This window comes from Rhineura floridana, chromosome 1 (genome assembly GCF_030035675.1).
Source record: "Rhineura floridana isolate rRhiFlo1 chromosome 1, rRhiFlo1.hap2, whole genome shotgun sequence".
Taxonomy (NCBI): domain Eukaryota; kingdom Metazoa; phylum Chordata; class Lepidosauria; order Squamata; family Rhineuridae; genus Rhineura; species Rhineura floridana.
Genome location: NC_084480.1, coordinates 155,451,660 through 155,468,229, shown reverse-complemented (window position 1 = coordinate 155,468,229; position 16,570 = coordinate 155,451,660). Strand labels below are relative to the sequence as shown.

General features: G+C 44.5%; 1 protein-coding gene across 1 annotated transcript in view; it reads right to left on the bottom strand.

Moving 5' to 3' along the window:
• HGD (homogentisate 1,2-dioxygenase) overlaps positions 1–16,570 on the bottom strand; it is a 53,036-nt gene that overhangs the window by 8,257 nt on the left and 28,209 nt on the right. The window contains exons 8-9 of the mRNA XM_061638500.1: positions 15,316–15,395; positions 3,733–3,832 (exon numbers count right to left, since the gene is read on the bottom strand). Of these exons, the coding sequence (XP_061494484.1) occupies positions 3,733–3,832; positions 15,316–15,395 (180 nt within the window). The remainder of the gene's footprint in view (positions 1–3,732; positions 3,833–15,315; positions 15,396–16,570) is intronic.

Sequence of the window (16,570 nt, the reverse complement as noted above, 5' to 3'; positions counted from 1 at the left end):
GCAAAACCCATCAGTAGCTCGTAATTCCACCAGGCGAAGTTGATAGGATCTAGAAATACAAAACCCTCCTACAATAATGGCAACTTCCAGAGGCTAGAATTCGGAAAGGCTACTTGGAGTAAGAACATGAGTACTGAAGTTATTAGGTACCCCTAATAACTTTGACCTTGGTTTGTAACAGCAGCCGGCAGTTGCTTCTGGGTATTCATAAGCTTGGAAAAAACAACTCTCTTTTGTTTGTCTCCTGCATTTAGTATGGAGAGAGATATTGTCCATAAATATGGTACTATACTATTGTGCTAATAGCTGTTGATAAATGAATTTATCCATGAAGTTTTGTCTTAATCACTTTTTAAAGCTATCTAAGTTAATGGATCATCACCACATCTTAAGGTATTTAATTCTGTGTTGTGTGAAGAAACATTTTCTTTTGCCTGTCCTGGATCTTCTGCCAACCAACTTCACTGGTTAACATGGCAAGTTGTAGGCACCTATGCAAGCCTGAGAAGATAAATGTATGGTGGGAATTCAGCAGTACATATATGAACCAGCCCGCAAACATAGTAAATTAATCCTTTATGATGTTAAAAATCGAAGGAAGTATAATCTGAAACATCACTGTAGCTCTGAGATTCTCCTGGCCCCACCCCTCCTCTGGGCCACCAATTTTGCTTTGTTGCTATCTTCTCCGTTGCTTCCAACCTGGGGGCCACAGAGTTATCCCAAGGGGTCCGCAAAGTCCACTTGTGCTTGATTCCCTCTGCACTTCAAGCTTTACTGGCAGCACCTTGTCAGTGCTGTGGTGTGGCCCCTCCCCAATCCCTCCCACTGCTTTGCCTTCTCCACACAAGGGTGGCAGAAGCACCACGTGGCAGCTGTAGCTATGAGGTAGGCTCCACTCGGGGCTCAGCAGCATCTGAGCACCTCACACAGGAGGGACCAGCCGCCGCCACCACCACTAAAATCCTACCAAAACAAATGGCTCCTTGTCTTTCTTGCCCAAGCTTCTTTCCCACCCAGGCATGTACTGCTCGGGTCTCAAGAATGTGCCCAACAGCGGCACCTTGTCTACCTTTTCCCCTTAGCCCAGAAAGTGGGAAAATGGTTGACTTTCAGGCTGATGCATTCTTTCTACTTTCTCTGCTCTGCTGCCCCGGGGGGAGGAGCTTCTGGATTATTATTAACAACAATAATAATTATATTTAAAATTAGGCTGTGCACCTACTTGCTCTGCTTGCCAACCCCTGCCACAGTAATCCCCTAGAGCTTCCCCTTCCAACCCCATGCATCTGCTAAGCTCTCTTGTCGCCTTTCAAACCCTATTTCTGAAGCCACTTCTCTCTTCTGTTCTGCAGCCCCACTTTGCACCCATTTTCACCATCACTTCCATGTCCATACCTCCTCCACAACTGCCCCCTTGCACACAGACCACCCACATGGAAACCTCTGGGCACACATTGTAATGACTAAGCACTCTTCACCTTCTATCCAATTATGAAGCCACCACTCTTCTTCATCCCCTTTTGTATCCCTGTTTTCATCTTCACCCCATTCCCATGCCTCCTACTCCCACCTTTTTTTGCAAACCCTCTTTGTCTCCCCAATTTCACTTTCACTAATTTTTCTTCCCTCCTCCTCCCTTATTTTTGCAACTCCCCCTTGCACACAGACCATCCTGATTTCCATGCCTGTTCTCTCCTCTTCTGCAGCCCTCTTTTGCACACATACCCCATATTTTAAACAATGGAAGAAGTATGAGTAAAGCAAGAATGGAGGGACATGAAAGGACAAAAGTGTTGGTTTCAAATGGGAGAGGTTTGAGTAAAGCAGGGACAGAGGAACACTCAGGGGAAAAGTGCTGGTTTTAAACAACAGGAGAGATTTGAATACATTAAGAAGAGAGTCGGGAAAGGCTCTGTTGTGCCCATATTAACCTTTTGGTGTTAGCTGCTCTGTTGTACCTATCTCTGTTATTTCTCCTTCTTAAAACTTTTTTTCAAAAACAACAACAACCCAACCCTCAGTGTTCCTTCCCAACCTATTCAAACCTCTTCTGTTGTTTTAAACTGCCAGTTTTCCCCTCTTACTATCCCTGTTTCCTCACTACTTCGCCAGGGCAGGAGAGGATCTCAGTATTATTAGAATAAGCGCAGACATAGGCCTGGTTCACATGGCTACTTACTGTGACATTGGTGCTACTTGCATCCCCATTTAATTTGCATGGTTTGCATGACATTGCAGGCAATCAGCAGTTTCCACACAGTTTTCCCGTATCAAACCAATCCAATTTTAATGCGAAAAGGAAAGGAAAAACCATCTCAGGTTTGCTGCGCTCCTTCATGGAGGTGCTTTGCCTCAATGTTTTTTTAGTGGGCGAGCTCTCTAATGCCTCATCACCAGCTCCCTCTCTCATCAGCTGCCTTTCACTCCCTCCCCCCTCTACTCAGTTTCATACAGTTTCCTGTCAATTGCACCCCCACTATCTCTGGCTTTAGTGGGAGAGGCATGCAATTGACAAGAAATTATGCAAAGGAGCAAAAAAGCCCCCTCTCCTTCTCTGGTACTCAGGAGGGAGTAAGCATGCAAAATTAGGGGCGGGGCCACAAGGAAACAGCGATACTAAACCTTTCCAGAGGAATGCATACTTGTGTGAGAGGAAAACAGCAGATTTGAAGGTAGGAAGTGTGAACCTTGCAAATCTATTGTGATGGCAAAAGCTGCATCTTTACTGCGAAGTTCAGCTCCCGTGTGAATGAGCCCGTAGTTTGGAGGCCACATCCTGACTTTGCTCCTCCCCCTCCATGTTTCCATGGAGGTGAGGCCTGCCCCTCCAGCACAATGACATTCTTAGCTAAATACAGTACAGGAGAAATACTAACAGTCCCACTCCTTCATTGCCCCTGGCTGCAATCTCTGCAACATGCCCCCACTCTGTCTCCACACGTCTGCTTTCACTTTGATCCGAAACTTGCCAAAGGTGCAACCAGGGTTTTTTTTTTTTTTGCTTTCCCTTCTCCAAACTTGAAACCATCTCTGCAAGGAAGAGCAGGGAAGCTTTCTGCACTGTGGAGCAAACAACCTCTCCAGAAGGAATCTCTTTCCCTCACCTATTAGCCTGCCCCTTTTCTTCCAATCACACTCATACATCTCTTCAAGCCAAGAGTCTAGGAACCCCCCTCTCAGAGTTTGGATCTTCTCTGTCCCATCTCTCAATCCAAGGGGGTGGGGGGGAAGAGCCAAGACAGTATTACTTTCCCTTTTCAAGCCAACCAGAAAGAAAGAAGGGATGCATGCCCCAACAGCAAAGGAAGAAAAGTCTGGACATGGAGGCTTCAGTCCTGTACACTTGCTTGGGAGTAATTCCAATTGAACTCCTTGTGGCTTACTTCTGAGTAGAGATACACAAGATAGCACCATGAGTGTCATGTCTGACCATTTGAGAGCACAAAGAGAGTATGTCGTCTTCTCTGCAGATCTACATTAGAAACTGACATTGGTTTAATACCATATTAAATTCATACAAGTTGTTTGTCATTATGTATTTTCTCAATTAATAGAGCCTATACAACAATTAGCATGTGGGGTTCTGCAAAAAAATTTGAGGTTAGAAAGGGGTCCTCGTCAGTTGGAAACAATTGAGCTAGTCTAAAGTAGAGTTCTGGGGAATTAAAAAACTTGCTCACTATTATACTACTATTAATTTTGAAAGTACTAATCACAGAGAATAGTTACCAATAGGTCCCAGGTCCGGCAGCTCAAAGTGTACACCATATATCTCCAGGATATAGCCTCGAGTTTCCCCAAACACTTCTACACTGAAATGCATCCCTTCCTGGGAAACAAAGCACAAAAAATAACTATTAGGATTCACCTCAGGATTATTGCTTCAGGCCAATAACAGTGTGTCTGCACCAATGACTAAGGATGTGTCAATGGGACTTGGACAACAATATAATAATGTAGAACCACAATGCAGCTTGCCTGACCTAGACTGATCCAAATAGCAAAATAACAAACTTAGCCCAGCAAATGTAGTTTTCTGCCCTAGGATTCCAGGACGCTTCTTTGGATTCCAAGCACTGCATCATTCCAAAATGAGCATCCTTGCAGTCAGGGCTGGTTCCAGATGTCTGAGGGTCCTTGGGCACAGGCAACCAGTGGGCCTCTTGTCCCTTTCCTCCATAAATCACACTCCTCCCTCTTGGCCCCAGCTCTTTTCAGTAAAACCAATATAGACACCCCCTGTTGTCAAAGTGAAACAATACAAGCTTTTGAATACCACTGGTTGCCTTTTAAACTTTTTTTTTAACAATATAATTTGTAGCTATAGGTTAATTAGTAATCCTATACTTCCTTACCTGGGAAGAAGTCCCATTAAATTCAGTGGGGCTTACCTTTGAGTGGGCATGTCATTTATTGGGATTATTTACTTCTCTGAGAAAGCCAAATTGGGGAGCAAAATGCGGATAACCCCCCCTTCTCTGTAGCAAAGTCTCAGTTGTTCCAAACTCATGGTAGGGAAGGGCCATAGTTCAGTGGTAGACCCCTGCTTTGCATGCAGAAGGTCCCAGGGTCAGTCCCTGGCATCTCCAGGTAGGGCTGGGAATTCCCCAGTCTGAAACCCTGGAAATCTCCTGCAAGTCAGTGCTGCTGGCAAAATCGAGCTAGGTCTGACTGGGTATAAGGCAGTTTCCTGTACTCCTATGTCGCTTCTTCTTCTTTTTAGATTATTCATATTCTTTAAAAAAAAATACAGATAATTGGCCTGCTTTCTCTAATTTGGGAAAGTGGGAGGGCTGGAGAGAGTCGATGGAAATCATGGAAATCAAAGGGGTAAAATAATGAGGGAGAGGGATGGGTAGGGGAAAATATGCCAAAAATAAAGTAAGAATGCCTCTATAGAGCTGAATGTGCGATGGACTTTGGAGTGCAGGCAGAAGTGACTATGGGAAGCATCAGTCACCTGTCCCAAAGTCCTCCACCCCATCTCTGTCCTATTTTTCAAATATGCCAGCATAGAAGTATGTGCAGGGGTGTAGCGAGACAATTTTCATTGGGGGGCAGAGCCAAAAATGGGGGGGCAGAAGGGCTGGGGCATTGGTCACTATAAAAGAGGATTCTGGGGGGAAACGTTTTCATAGGTAATGACAAAAAATCCCTGATTTATGCATTTTAATTAGGAACTATGACTTGTGAAGTTTACAAAGAAGCAAATCAATATAAATACAATAGTTGTGTAAACTGAATAACAGTGACTAGGAAGTAAATGTATATCATGTGAGTCATCCAACCATAATAATCTGAATTGTTAATAAAGTTTAACGCAATGTGATTTCTCTGCAAACTTGCAGAGGAACTGCTCACTTGAAATTCCTTCAAATATGTTACTTTCAAAAGCCAAGATTACTAAATTGGTTTTTCTCTGAGAACGCACTGAGCACCTGTATGGTATCAGCTCATGCGTCAAAGTTGCAAATGAATTCTCACACATAGCAGTAGATGCACCAAAGGTGAGTCCTGCAGCATTCAAGGTGTACATGTGTGGAAAGGCTTCCTTGTACAGGTACAATGTTTTAGGAAGCTCATGAACTGTGCGTTCAGTTCCCCTGAGGCAGACGCTTTCCGGAACTAACTGCCCTGGTCTCCTTTGCCTTGCCGGGAACGCAATTAACAGAAGTTTCACTTTAAAAATTAAATTAATACCTATAAACATCACTTTTCATAAGGAAATACTTGACAGCATGTCTCATAAGAACTATACGTCTCTCTGAAATTAACTGTACAAGCATACAATCTCTGTTCTACAGAAAGGCCTTGGGCCAGCCAGCTAATACTGCTTCTGATGGCTCTACCAGCAACTCTTACACACTCTTTTTTTGGTAGTACATAAGTTCGCATGAGAAAAAGTTTATTATTATTTTATTTATAATGATCATTTGCACAGTCAGGTAAAGGTCTAAAGCTGTTGCAACTAAGGCTCTAGCCACATTATACTCTTCAAAACCATTTTGAAATGGAACCAGCTTGAAAATATATATATATTTCAACTTTTTTTTTAATAAACTAGGAATAAAATGCCCCCCAGTCATGCATGCACACACAAGATTTCAGCTCCCCATTGCCTGGGCTAAGTTAGTAAGGTCTCATTAGACTTCCTGGGCCTTGGAGAGCCGGCTCACTCACCTCTGCTTCTTCTCAGGTCGTGCCCTGGACTCAGGCTGTTGCACTGTCTAGGCCCAAAAGCCTAGGAGCACATACCAGATGCACTAATAGCACCCACCACCTACAGAAGCTGCCTGAGCCCTACAGGCAAGGGGGTATCAGTGTTGCCAACAAGAATTTTTTCCCCCACCAGACCCACACCCCAAATCTGCCAAAATCGGATCTTAACCCACTAGCCACTGTTAGATAACATTTTTGCATTATTGTGAAACACCGTTATGAGGAATTGCTTAACAAGGTGGATAATAGAATTTAAAAGTACTAGCAACCATTGGTGTGTTGTCTTTGTGTGTGTGTGTGTGTGTGTGTTTGGCTGGCTACTCTGAGAACAGGATGGTGGACTAGATGGGCCTTTGCCTGATCCAGCAAGCTCTTCTTGTGATGATTGTAAGATGTACTGTTTATACAAAGGACAGGTGTTGTGGAACCTTATTAAATACAACCAGAGGTTCACACTATGCATGCTCAGCCATTTATTTCTGAGGCTTATGGTTCCAAATCACCATGTCTCATTTGGTTGTGTTTAGGCAGAATCACATTTTGATTGGGTAGAATATTGCCTGCACATTTTCCTTCTCAGTCAGCCAACTGGCAAGAGCCTCCTTGTCTTTATACCTTTAAAAAGCAAGCACACCACAGGATCTGGAGACTTGGCTTAAAAATCCTCCTCTCTGTCACTGGGTCATTGTGTTGTGTTGGATAAATTACTCTGGTATCCTTTCAATCAAAGGGGTAGACAACTAGCCATGGCTTACAGCAGAAATGAAACAATAGTCAAGTAGCATTTTAAAGATTGTACATAGGAACAGAAATGCAAACAACGAAAAATACAAGAAAATATCAGAAAGTAGTTTTTTTAAAAAAGGCTAGATTTTGGCTAGACAATTTCATTAAATACATAACAGCGAGGTGGGAGATGAAATTGAAGTATTTGTAAAAACCGCCAGATTCTGTCCATAAAATGTTTGACATCCACTAGATTTCCTACTAGCCACTATAGACAGCAAAATTCGCCACCAGACATGCACCTAGAAACACTACATTTCATTAAATTGGCAACCATGGGAGAGATGCTCTGCAATGCATCACAATACTGTCCTTCCCGCCTTGCCTTCCTCCAATTGCAAACTCTTAGGTTTGCCAACACCCTCCCCATTCATCAAGATTTGTGTTCACTTCATTCACACTTTCAACTCTTACATTTGCTGTGTTTGGTATCTACCCCCTTTTACCCATAAGACACAGATGCTATGGATTCTTGAGGACAACTTTATTGATCACATCCAGTCACATTCCTGGGCTAAGCCCTCCTACCCCTTTTTCCTCTCCTCCCAGCTCCTCCCCTCAGCTACTGGGCCCTGCTCAAGACAAATGTCTTCAACTCAAACTTATTATTAACAGAATACAATACTGTGTTTGCATTCCCTTGGTAACTTTGCCCTGCAGCAATCTTTGGATGCCTAAACTGTATTTCTAAAAGCTCAAGTGAAGTTTTACGTTACTGCAGTGCTAGAAATTTGGGGACTGAAGGAAAATTTCATTTGGGGGGGGCAGAATTATCATGGGGGGAAATGCCCTCATTTGCCCCCGTTTGCCTTGAGCAGGGCCCAGTAACTGAGGGGAGGAGCTGGGAGGAGAGGAAAAAGGGGCAGGAGGGCTTAGCTCAGGAATGTGACTGGATGTGATCGATAAAGTTGTCCTCAAGAATCCACAGCATCAGTGTCTTATGGAAATGGGAAATCTAGTGGATGTCAAACATTTTACTCTACTATTCTATGATTCTATGTGTGATGGGAAATGAGATAGAACATGACATCCAACACTTTACACTGCAAACTTCAGTATGTTTACTAAGAAGGAAGCCCCATAAAATCAGTGGGGCCGAAACTCAGATAAAGGTGTTTAGGATTGGTTAGAGAGTGAAGTGAGAGTAAGGCTGTAGCATGCAAAGCTGGAGAGGAGGAAATGGTGGGAGGGTGGGAGTGGGGGCGGGAGGCCGAGCGGGGGGGGGAGGGTGAGTGAGTAAGCAAGCGAGCAGGCTGGAGGGCAGGCGGGAGGGTGGATGAGTGAGCAGGTGGGCAGGGTGGGCAGGAGGGCGAGCGAGTGAGTGGCCAGGCAGGCAGGCAGGCAGGGGTGGGGTGGGAGGGTGAGCAAGCAGGCGGGCGGGCAGTTCCCTCCTTGTGATCCATGGCAGGGACCCTGCCGTGGATCGTGGAAGGGGAGTGCTACTCCCCCACCCTAACGAGGAGCCCTTCAGGGGGCCCTATAGGCTGTGGGGCCCTTGGCCAGGGCCCAACCTGGCCACTCTTTGGCGCCGGCCCTGGGAAGGAGGGCTGCAAACAGGACAGAAAGACTGAGGGGTAGGAAAAGGAGACATGCTAGGGCTGCTGCTTTTGCAGCACATTCTCCCACCTCCATTTCTCTCTCTGTCTCTCTCTTTCCTTCACACACAGACCTCAGCCAGACAGAAGAGCTGGCTGGCTCCCGACACTGTGCTCCCTTGAAGGAGGCCCTTTCTGTCTTTTTTGCAGCAGCAGTGTTGATGGCACCTGCTGCTGCTGGTACCTTCACTGCAAGTTCCAAGTCCTGCATTCTTCTCCAGCTCCTGATGCTGCAGCCGCTCCACCCTTCTCCAAACCATTCTGGCCCCACCCCCTTAGCCTCCCATCACTCACTCCTGCTCACTTGTGCACCAGACAACAATAGTGGCACCTTCTCCTCCTCCTTCCCTGTCATCTGTGTGCGCTGCCAATCGGGGCCTGAGCTGTCACCTGGAGATTGGACTCATTGCCTAGGCAGCCTGGGGGCAGAAAGCAAGCCCCGTGAGGGTGAGGGGCCCTGTGAGCTCCTGGACTCTCGGCCAGTGCCCCACTTGGCTGTCCGCTAGCACCGGGCCTGCTTGCAATTTTCTATACAGTACTGTGCAAGCAGTGCATCATAATTTAAGGCAGAGTAAGGCAACAGAGCAACATTTAAAGAGAATGTACTGATGTCAGAGCTGAAATAAAGGACATGGAGAATGACATAACAACATTTTGAAACTAAATTAAAAGTATCCTGGGCTTCATCCTGCTCTAGAAATGCAGCACAGGACATCCTTAGCATCATCCTGCAACAAAAAGAAGCAAATTTGATTGAACCTATCACCCATATTTGGCTATGCTATATACCCTTTCCTCAAACTCATAACTGAACACAAGTGAATAAAGCTTGCTTTGTTCATTTTTTCATAGGCCACAACAGTTTATCCTGTGTGTGGCACAATGTGGCACATTGAGACTGCTTCCATTCATACCTCCATCTTGTTTGTTTGTAGCTGCCAAGCTGTCAAAGATTAGCAGCTAATGGTGATAGGGTTTGATAGTCAAGATGAGCCTCCTCCCTCCATTGCAATGAATGTCCCAGGTAACGGAGCTCTTGGGATATGTTAAGCCACTATCCTGCACTCTAGTGCAATGAGGTTAACACCCTGGCACTTATTAACTGTTGCATTGTTCAGACATTTCCACCTAGTACTGGTTCAGCTACAGTAATGCTGGAGAATCTTCAGCCTGTGGGCCTGTGAAGAAAATGGACTATTATCAATAAACATAAATCTTGCATGCCACCCTGGGCTCCTGCTGGGAGGAAGGGCAGGATATAAATAAAGTAATAATAATAACAGTCGTCGTCGTCGTCGTATACTTGTTTGGGGATTATAGGGTTAACTTGTTAAACCTGACCTGTCTGGGGATCAAACTGGAAGGTGATAGAATCACTGAAGATGGGATTGACTGCATGTCTGTAGTTGCGAACTAAGACCCTCTTACTTCCTTAGGTTTTGGGATGCACCGGAGTCACATATCCCCAGGCTATACCTGCCCAGAGACTTGCTTTGGAAAGGAGATCAAGGTGTGTTCATGGACAAAGGAACACACACCATCCTGAAAGGAATCAAGAGTGTTGTAGTAAGAAGACTGTTGTAAGTTGTTGGGACTGTGTAGCCAGGGAAAGTGGATGGTGTTTAATCCTGCATTTATTGACTATACTTTTGCTCCAACTGGAGATATGCTTGAATGCTTTTAAATATTCCTATGTTAAAACTTTTCCCTAAGAACCTTTTTTTTATCCTTTTAGTAAACTTTTACTCTTGTTTCACCTTGCGGTCTCATTAATGTAATATCCCACATCTAAGTGGCAAGTTCTATGCTACCTGAAGGTGTTCTCAAGGAGACACAAGGGAAGTTTGGATCTGTTTGGTGGAAGGCAGACTGGGAGAAAAATATGTTCTTTCACCTGGTGACAGCCAGAATCTATCAGGAAGGCTGGGCAAGCAGAAGTGGACAGGGCTGGTTCTAAAGGAATTTTCCTTTGCAGTCTGGCTTGAGTTCAAGCTGGGCTGCATAGGAAGGAAAGAAAAGAATCAGGAGCACGCTTAGATTCATGGTGATACCAGGTGATTGACATGTAGACAGTCCCGCCCACCTGTCAACTTTATTTCTTATATTTATATTCTGCTCCTCCTCCCAAATGAGCCTAGGGTGGTAAACAACAAGTGATAAAATAACTTCAAAACAATTCTAATACAGATGCAGACCGGGGAAGTTATCTTAAAAGTTCTACTTCAAAGTTTAAAGGTCTACGGTCTCTCACCCCATTGGATGGGTTGTGGCAACTGTCAAAGTTTGATGAAAGCTAGGTACTCTGTTCTTCTGAAGGGGAAGGTCTTCAGTAGGCACCAAAAATACAAAAGAGAATTATCTATCTAAGGGAAGGGGAATGCAAGGATAAGTGCCACAACACCAAAGGTCTGCTTCTAATGTTATGTGGAACAGACCTCCTGATAAGATGGTATCTATAGGAGGCCTTCACCAGCAGAGTGCAGTGATCAGCTGGGTATATAAGGGGTAAGACAATTTTTCAGATATCATGGTTCCAAGCTGTATATGGCTTTACACACTGAACCAAAACCTGGTGTATAACTTGAACTTAGCTCAGTAGGTAATTGGCAGCCAGAACAATTTTTTCAACGGCAGGGTAACATGTTAACAATATCCTGTCCCCGTGGACAGTCCAGCTGCCACGTTTTGCACCAAATGCAGCTTCCAGACAAACCTCAAAGGCATTGTCACATACAACATTGCAGTAATCCAGTGTGGAGGTTACCCGCACATGGATGACAGTAGTCAGGCTGCCCCGGTCCAGACACGGTCATAGCTATTTTACCAGTCAAAGCTGGAAAAAGACACTCCTTAGCCACTGAGGTCACCTGGGCCTCTAGTGACAAAGATGGATCCATGAGCACCCCCAGCCTACAAACCTTCTCTTTCACTTAGAATATTGCCCCATCCAAAGCAGGCAGTTGACGAGTTATCCAGACTTGGGAACTACACAGTACCTCAATCTTCCCAGGAGTTAATTTGTTGGCCTTCATCTAGCCCACCACCAAGTCCAGGCACCGGTCCAGGGTTTGAATGGCCTCTCATGATTCAGATGTTATAGAGAAATAGAGCTGGGTGTCATCAGTGTACTGATAACACCTTACCCCAAATTTCCTAATGACCTCCCTCAAAGGCTTCATATAGATGTTAAACAGCTTTGGGGATAAGATGGTACCCTGCAGCACGCCAAAGCACAACTGCCAGGAGGCGAAAAGACAATCACCCCATGTTTTTCTCTGAAACCAACCCTGCAGATCAGAACCACTGCAAAGCAGTGCCTCCAATACCCATATCAGGAGGATACCATGCTCAGTGGTATCAAAGCCACTGAGAGATCAAAGAAGAATAACAGGATTGCAATCCCCCTGTCCTTCTCCCAATATAGATCATCCATCAGAGCAACCATGACTGATTCATTCACATAACCAGCCCTGAACCCAGACTGAAATGGGTCAAGATACTCTGTTTCATACAAATCGCCCACAGGAGTGGGGAAGCTTAGGATCCATTCCAGATCCTGTTCTCCACCTCTTGTCAAAGCCCCCTTTTTGGAGGGTGGTCTTGGCATCTATGGCTCTCTGATTTGCTGCAGAACCCATTTTGCAGCAGACACCCTGGTCTTTTTTCTTTCTTAAAGTCTGGTTTGTTTTTGGACTCCTGTGTGGTGTGCTTTTGAGAACAGTCCTACTGCCAGGCACTCTGACTGACTCTTGGAAATCGTTTTGAGATGCTTCATAGGAAGCAATTCATAAACGAAATTATTATTATTCCCAGCTGGGTGCCTGTCCTTTATGCTCTATCATCCTACTTTCCTGTCCAGTGGAAGCTTCACTGATCTCCTGAGTCTTTGAACTCCTGCCTGGTAGATATCCTACTGTGGCCTGGGATCACTGATCTCTCTGCTTTTGGATTAATCCACTGATGAGGATTCTTCCTCCCCCTTCTTCTCTTGTCTCAACAGACTAGGACTAGCCTTCCTACATATATTTGCACAATTTATTTATTTATTTATTTTATTAATTATATTTCTATACCGCCCAATTGCCGTAGCTCTCTGGGCGGTGCACAACATAAAAACATCCAATATACAAGTAAAAACATATATCAACAACTTAAAAACAATATACCAAAAGTAGTAGAACATAATTAAACATATAAACAACTACAACACAAGCCTAAAAAATATTAAAAACGTATTAAATCAGTTAAAAGTATTAAGATGTTAAGATGTTAAGTAATTAAAATTACTAAAATATTAAGAGCGTAAGTGCAAATGTAGGTGTTACAATAGATGTTAAAAATGTTGTTAAAATGTTGTTAAAAAGCCTGAGAGAACAAAAAGGTTTTTACCTGGCGCCGGAAGGACAGCAATGTTGGCGCCAGGCGTACCTCATCAGGGAGAGAGTTCCATAGTTTGGGGGCCACCACAGAGAAAGCCTGTTTTCTTGTTGTCACCTTCCGGGCTTCTCTCTGGGTGGGCCCCCGAAGGAGGCCCTTCGATGTTGAACACAGAGTACGGGTAGGTTCATATCGGGAGAGGCGTTCCACCAGGTATTGTGGTCCCAAGCCATGTAAGGCTTTATAAGTCAAAACCAGCACTTCGAATTGAGCCCGGAAGCATATAGGCAGCCAGTGCAAGCGAGCCAGAATCGGAGTTATATATTCACATCTCCGAGTCCCTGTTAGCAATCTGGCCGCTGCGTTTTGCACGAGCTGCAGCTTCCGAACTGTCTTCAAAGGCAGCCCCACGTAGAGTGCATTGCAGTAGTCCAATTTTGAGGTTACCAGTGCATGGACAACTGAAGCAAGGTTTTCCCTATCCAGATAGGGGCATAGTTGGGCCACCAACCGAAGTTGATAGAAAGCATTCCGTGCCACCGAGGCTACTTGTGCCTCTAGTGACAGGGATGGTTCTAAAAGAACTCCCAAACTACGGACCTGCTCCTTCAGGGGGAGTGCAACCCCGTCCAGAGCAGGTTGAGCCTCTCCCATCTGGTCAGGGGAACCACCCACAACAGCATCTCAGTCTTATCTGGATTGAGCTTCAATTTATTCGCTCTCATCCAGTCCATTACCGCAGCCAGGCATTGGTTCAGCACCATGACAGCCTCACCTGAGAAGGATGAACAGGAGAAGTAGAGCTGCGTGTCATCAGCATACTGGTGGCAACGCACTCCAAAACTCCTGATGACCGCACCCAGCGGCTTCATGTAGATGTTAAAAAGCATGGGGGATAGTACTGACCCCTGTGGAACTCCGTATTGGAGGACCCAGGGTGCCGAGCAAGACTCCCCCAGCACTACCTTCTGGAGACGACCCGCTAAATAGGAGCAGAACCACTGCCATACAGTACCTCCAACTCCCAAATCAGCGAGTCTCCCCAGAAGGATACCATGGTCGATGGTATCAAAAGCCCCTGAGAGATCAAGGAGAATCAACAAAGGTTCATCAGTGATGTTTCTTTTGTCCTTTTCCTAATATCCCTTTTGATACTTAAGTCCTGAAGTCCATGATCTGTTTATTCTTCCTGGAAATCATAAGTTACCCTCCATTGTCTACACCAGGGATAGCTAATCTATGGTTTTGCCAATGTTGATAGATTCCATCAGCCCCAGCCAGCATGGTCAATGGTCAGTGATGATGGGAGTTGGTCCAGTTGTAGCCATCCCTGATCTAGATCAAAGTTCCTCAATTACTCCTGTTAATTTGGCAAATGTACTAGTTTCTGATCCAGTTCTTCTGGACTGATAGGAAACACATCTCTAGCAGGAAGAGAGCCAGTAACTACAGAGGTGAGAAGTTCTCCTAGCACCAGCCAGAGCTTGGAAAAGTTACTTTTTTGAACTACAGCTCCCATCAGCCCCAGCCAGCTTGGCCATTGGATTGGGCTGATGGGAGTTGTAGTTCAAAAAAGTAACTTTTCCAAGCTCTGCACCAGACTAATTCTGAAGTGCTTACTTCCTGAACATGGAAGTAGCCCAGTTGTGTATACACATGTTTCAAGTAAGTACGATAACAAGGAAGCTTTTCATCGTTCTGAACATGAGGCATTTTATGCTTAAAGATGCAGTTCTGGTAAAGAAACAAGATGCTAACTTATAGTTGGCAGATCTTTCAGTAAATGGTAGCATTCTCACATAAATAAATGGTCTGAGGAAGTTCAAAAACATTCAGATAATTTAAACAAGTTACATATACCTATGCACAGCCTCTACAGTGAAATTTCATCACTAGAAATGACAAATATTCCTTCTTTCATCATAACATTCCACAACTTACCAATGGAGATCTATGCAACCTTGATGTGAAAGCTAATTGAGTTATGGATGCACACTGCAGTGCTCATCTGGTCCACATCCCTCTCCAGGGCCAGTAATCACATGGAATGTTTGGCTATCATTTCCAAAAATGAAAAGTACCCACCCACTGTATTGCATGAATAGAGAATGGCAATTCTTACTTACTACCTTTTAAATCTATATCACACATTCTCTGTGACTATGTAGGAAAAGCAAAGCAAGAAGAGACCCTCAAGTAGCCGGTGATTCTGTAATAGGGTCCTATAGGAGTCCTGCAAGATAGAGCCATGATGCCACTGACATTCAGGCCTAGAAGACCAGGTACAACAGACAAGGAAAGGGAAATGGGTAGTGGTGTACTGCCCAGTGTTTACCTGAATAACACAGATCTCATTGGGCTCCACCAGCAGCTTGCCAAACTCTGTAGTGATGAGCAATGTCCCTTGCTGCGGCACTGGAGAAAAGAAGCACAAACTTATTTGCTGTGAGACTAAAGCAGTTTCCTGCTTCAGGCAACAAGTTTTAGAAGATTTCACATACTCTTACACTGCCAGATTATTTATGTTTTTTGTAATACCCTGTAATATCCTTGTTCTTACTCATTTATATACTTTTTTTGTTTAGTCAAATAAAAAGAAACTCAATTTAGGTGAACACATTGAAATCTACAAGAAGGTTGCCTTGTTAAATCAACATGGAGTTTCATCCCAACCTCCCATTAGGTACTTCTGTATTTAGCTCCTATAAGCAACAACACTGTCAAACTCCATTGAAGATGAAGTTATGTGAGGATAAGGAGATCCAGATGGAGGCAGAACTAGAATGCCAGGAATAATGGTGGTCAAAAAGCAAAGGATAACAAACCATTAGAACAGGGGTGGGGAACCTGTGGCCCTTCAGACGTTGTTGAACTCCAGTCAGCCCCAGCCAGCATGGCCAATAGTCAGAGATGAAGGGAGATGAAGTCAAACAATAGCCACAGGTTCCCCATCCCTGCCTTAGAGCAATGGATGTTATTGTTGAACTATAAATGCAACATTGGTGATTCAAACTGACACAGTACTTGATGGAAATAATGACATTTTCCTCATGTTTATAGAAGTGAAGGGAGGCACACACTGGAATATGTCAAGAACCAGAGGAACAATAAAGAGCCAGTAAGGAGCACCTCCTGCCTCCCAGGATGAATATCCTGGCAAGTGAAGACCAGCCTGGCTCCATCCATTTTGCAGAAAAGGAACAGCTGTAGGGAGCTTGCTTTTTCATTCTCTGCCAGAAAGAACATTTGGCCCCAGCTGCCAGTTGCCCCCAGGCTGCTGGGTTGTGGGGTTTTCACCCTATCATTACTGGCTGCTTATAAGCTGCCTTGAGAAGCATCTGATCGAAATCTGCATAAACAAACATTTCACTGTATTCAAAATGAACTCTGAAACAAATTATGTCAGGAGCAAAATACATTGCTTAAAACAGTCACATCTCCATGTGGATCCTTATCTTAAGATGCAAGATAAACAAATAGATTCACAGATTTAGAGTCTGGAGTCAGGGAGTATTTTGCAAGCATTACACATTGCTGCAACTGAAGATGAGATGTGAGGTATGCTGGACTGAGGCTGTGTACACATTACC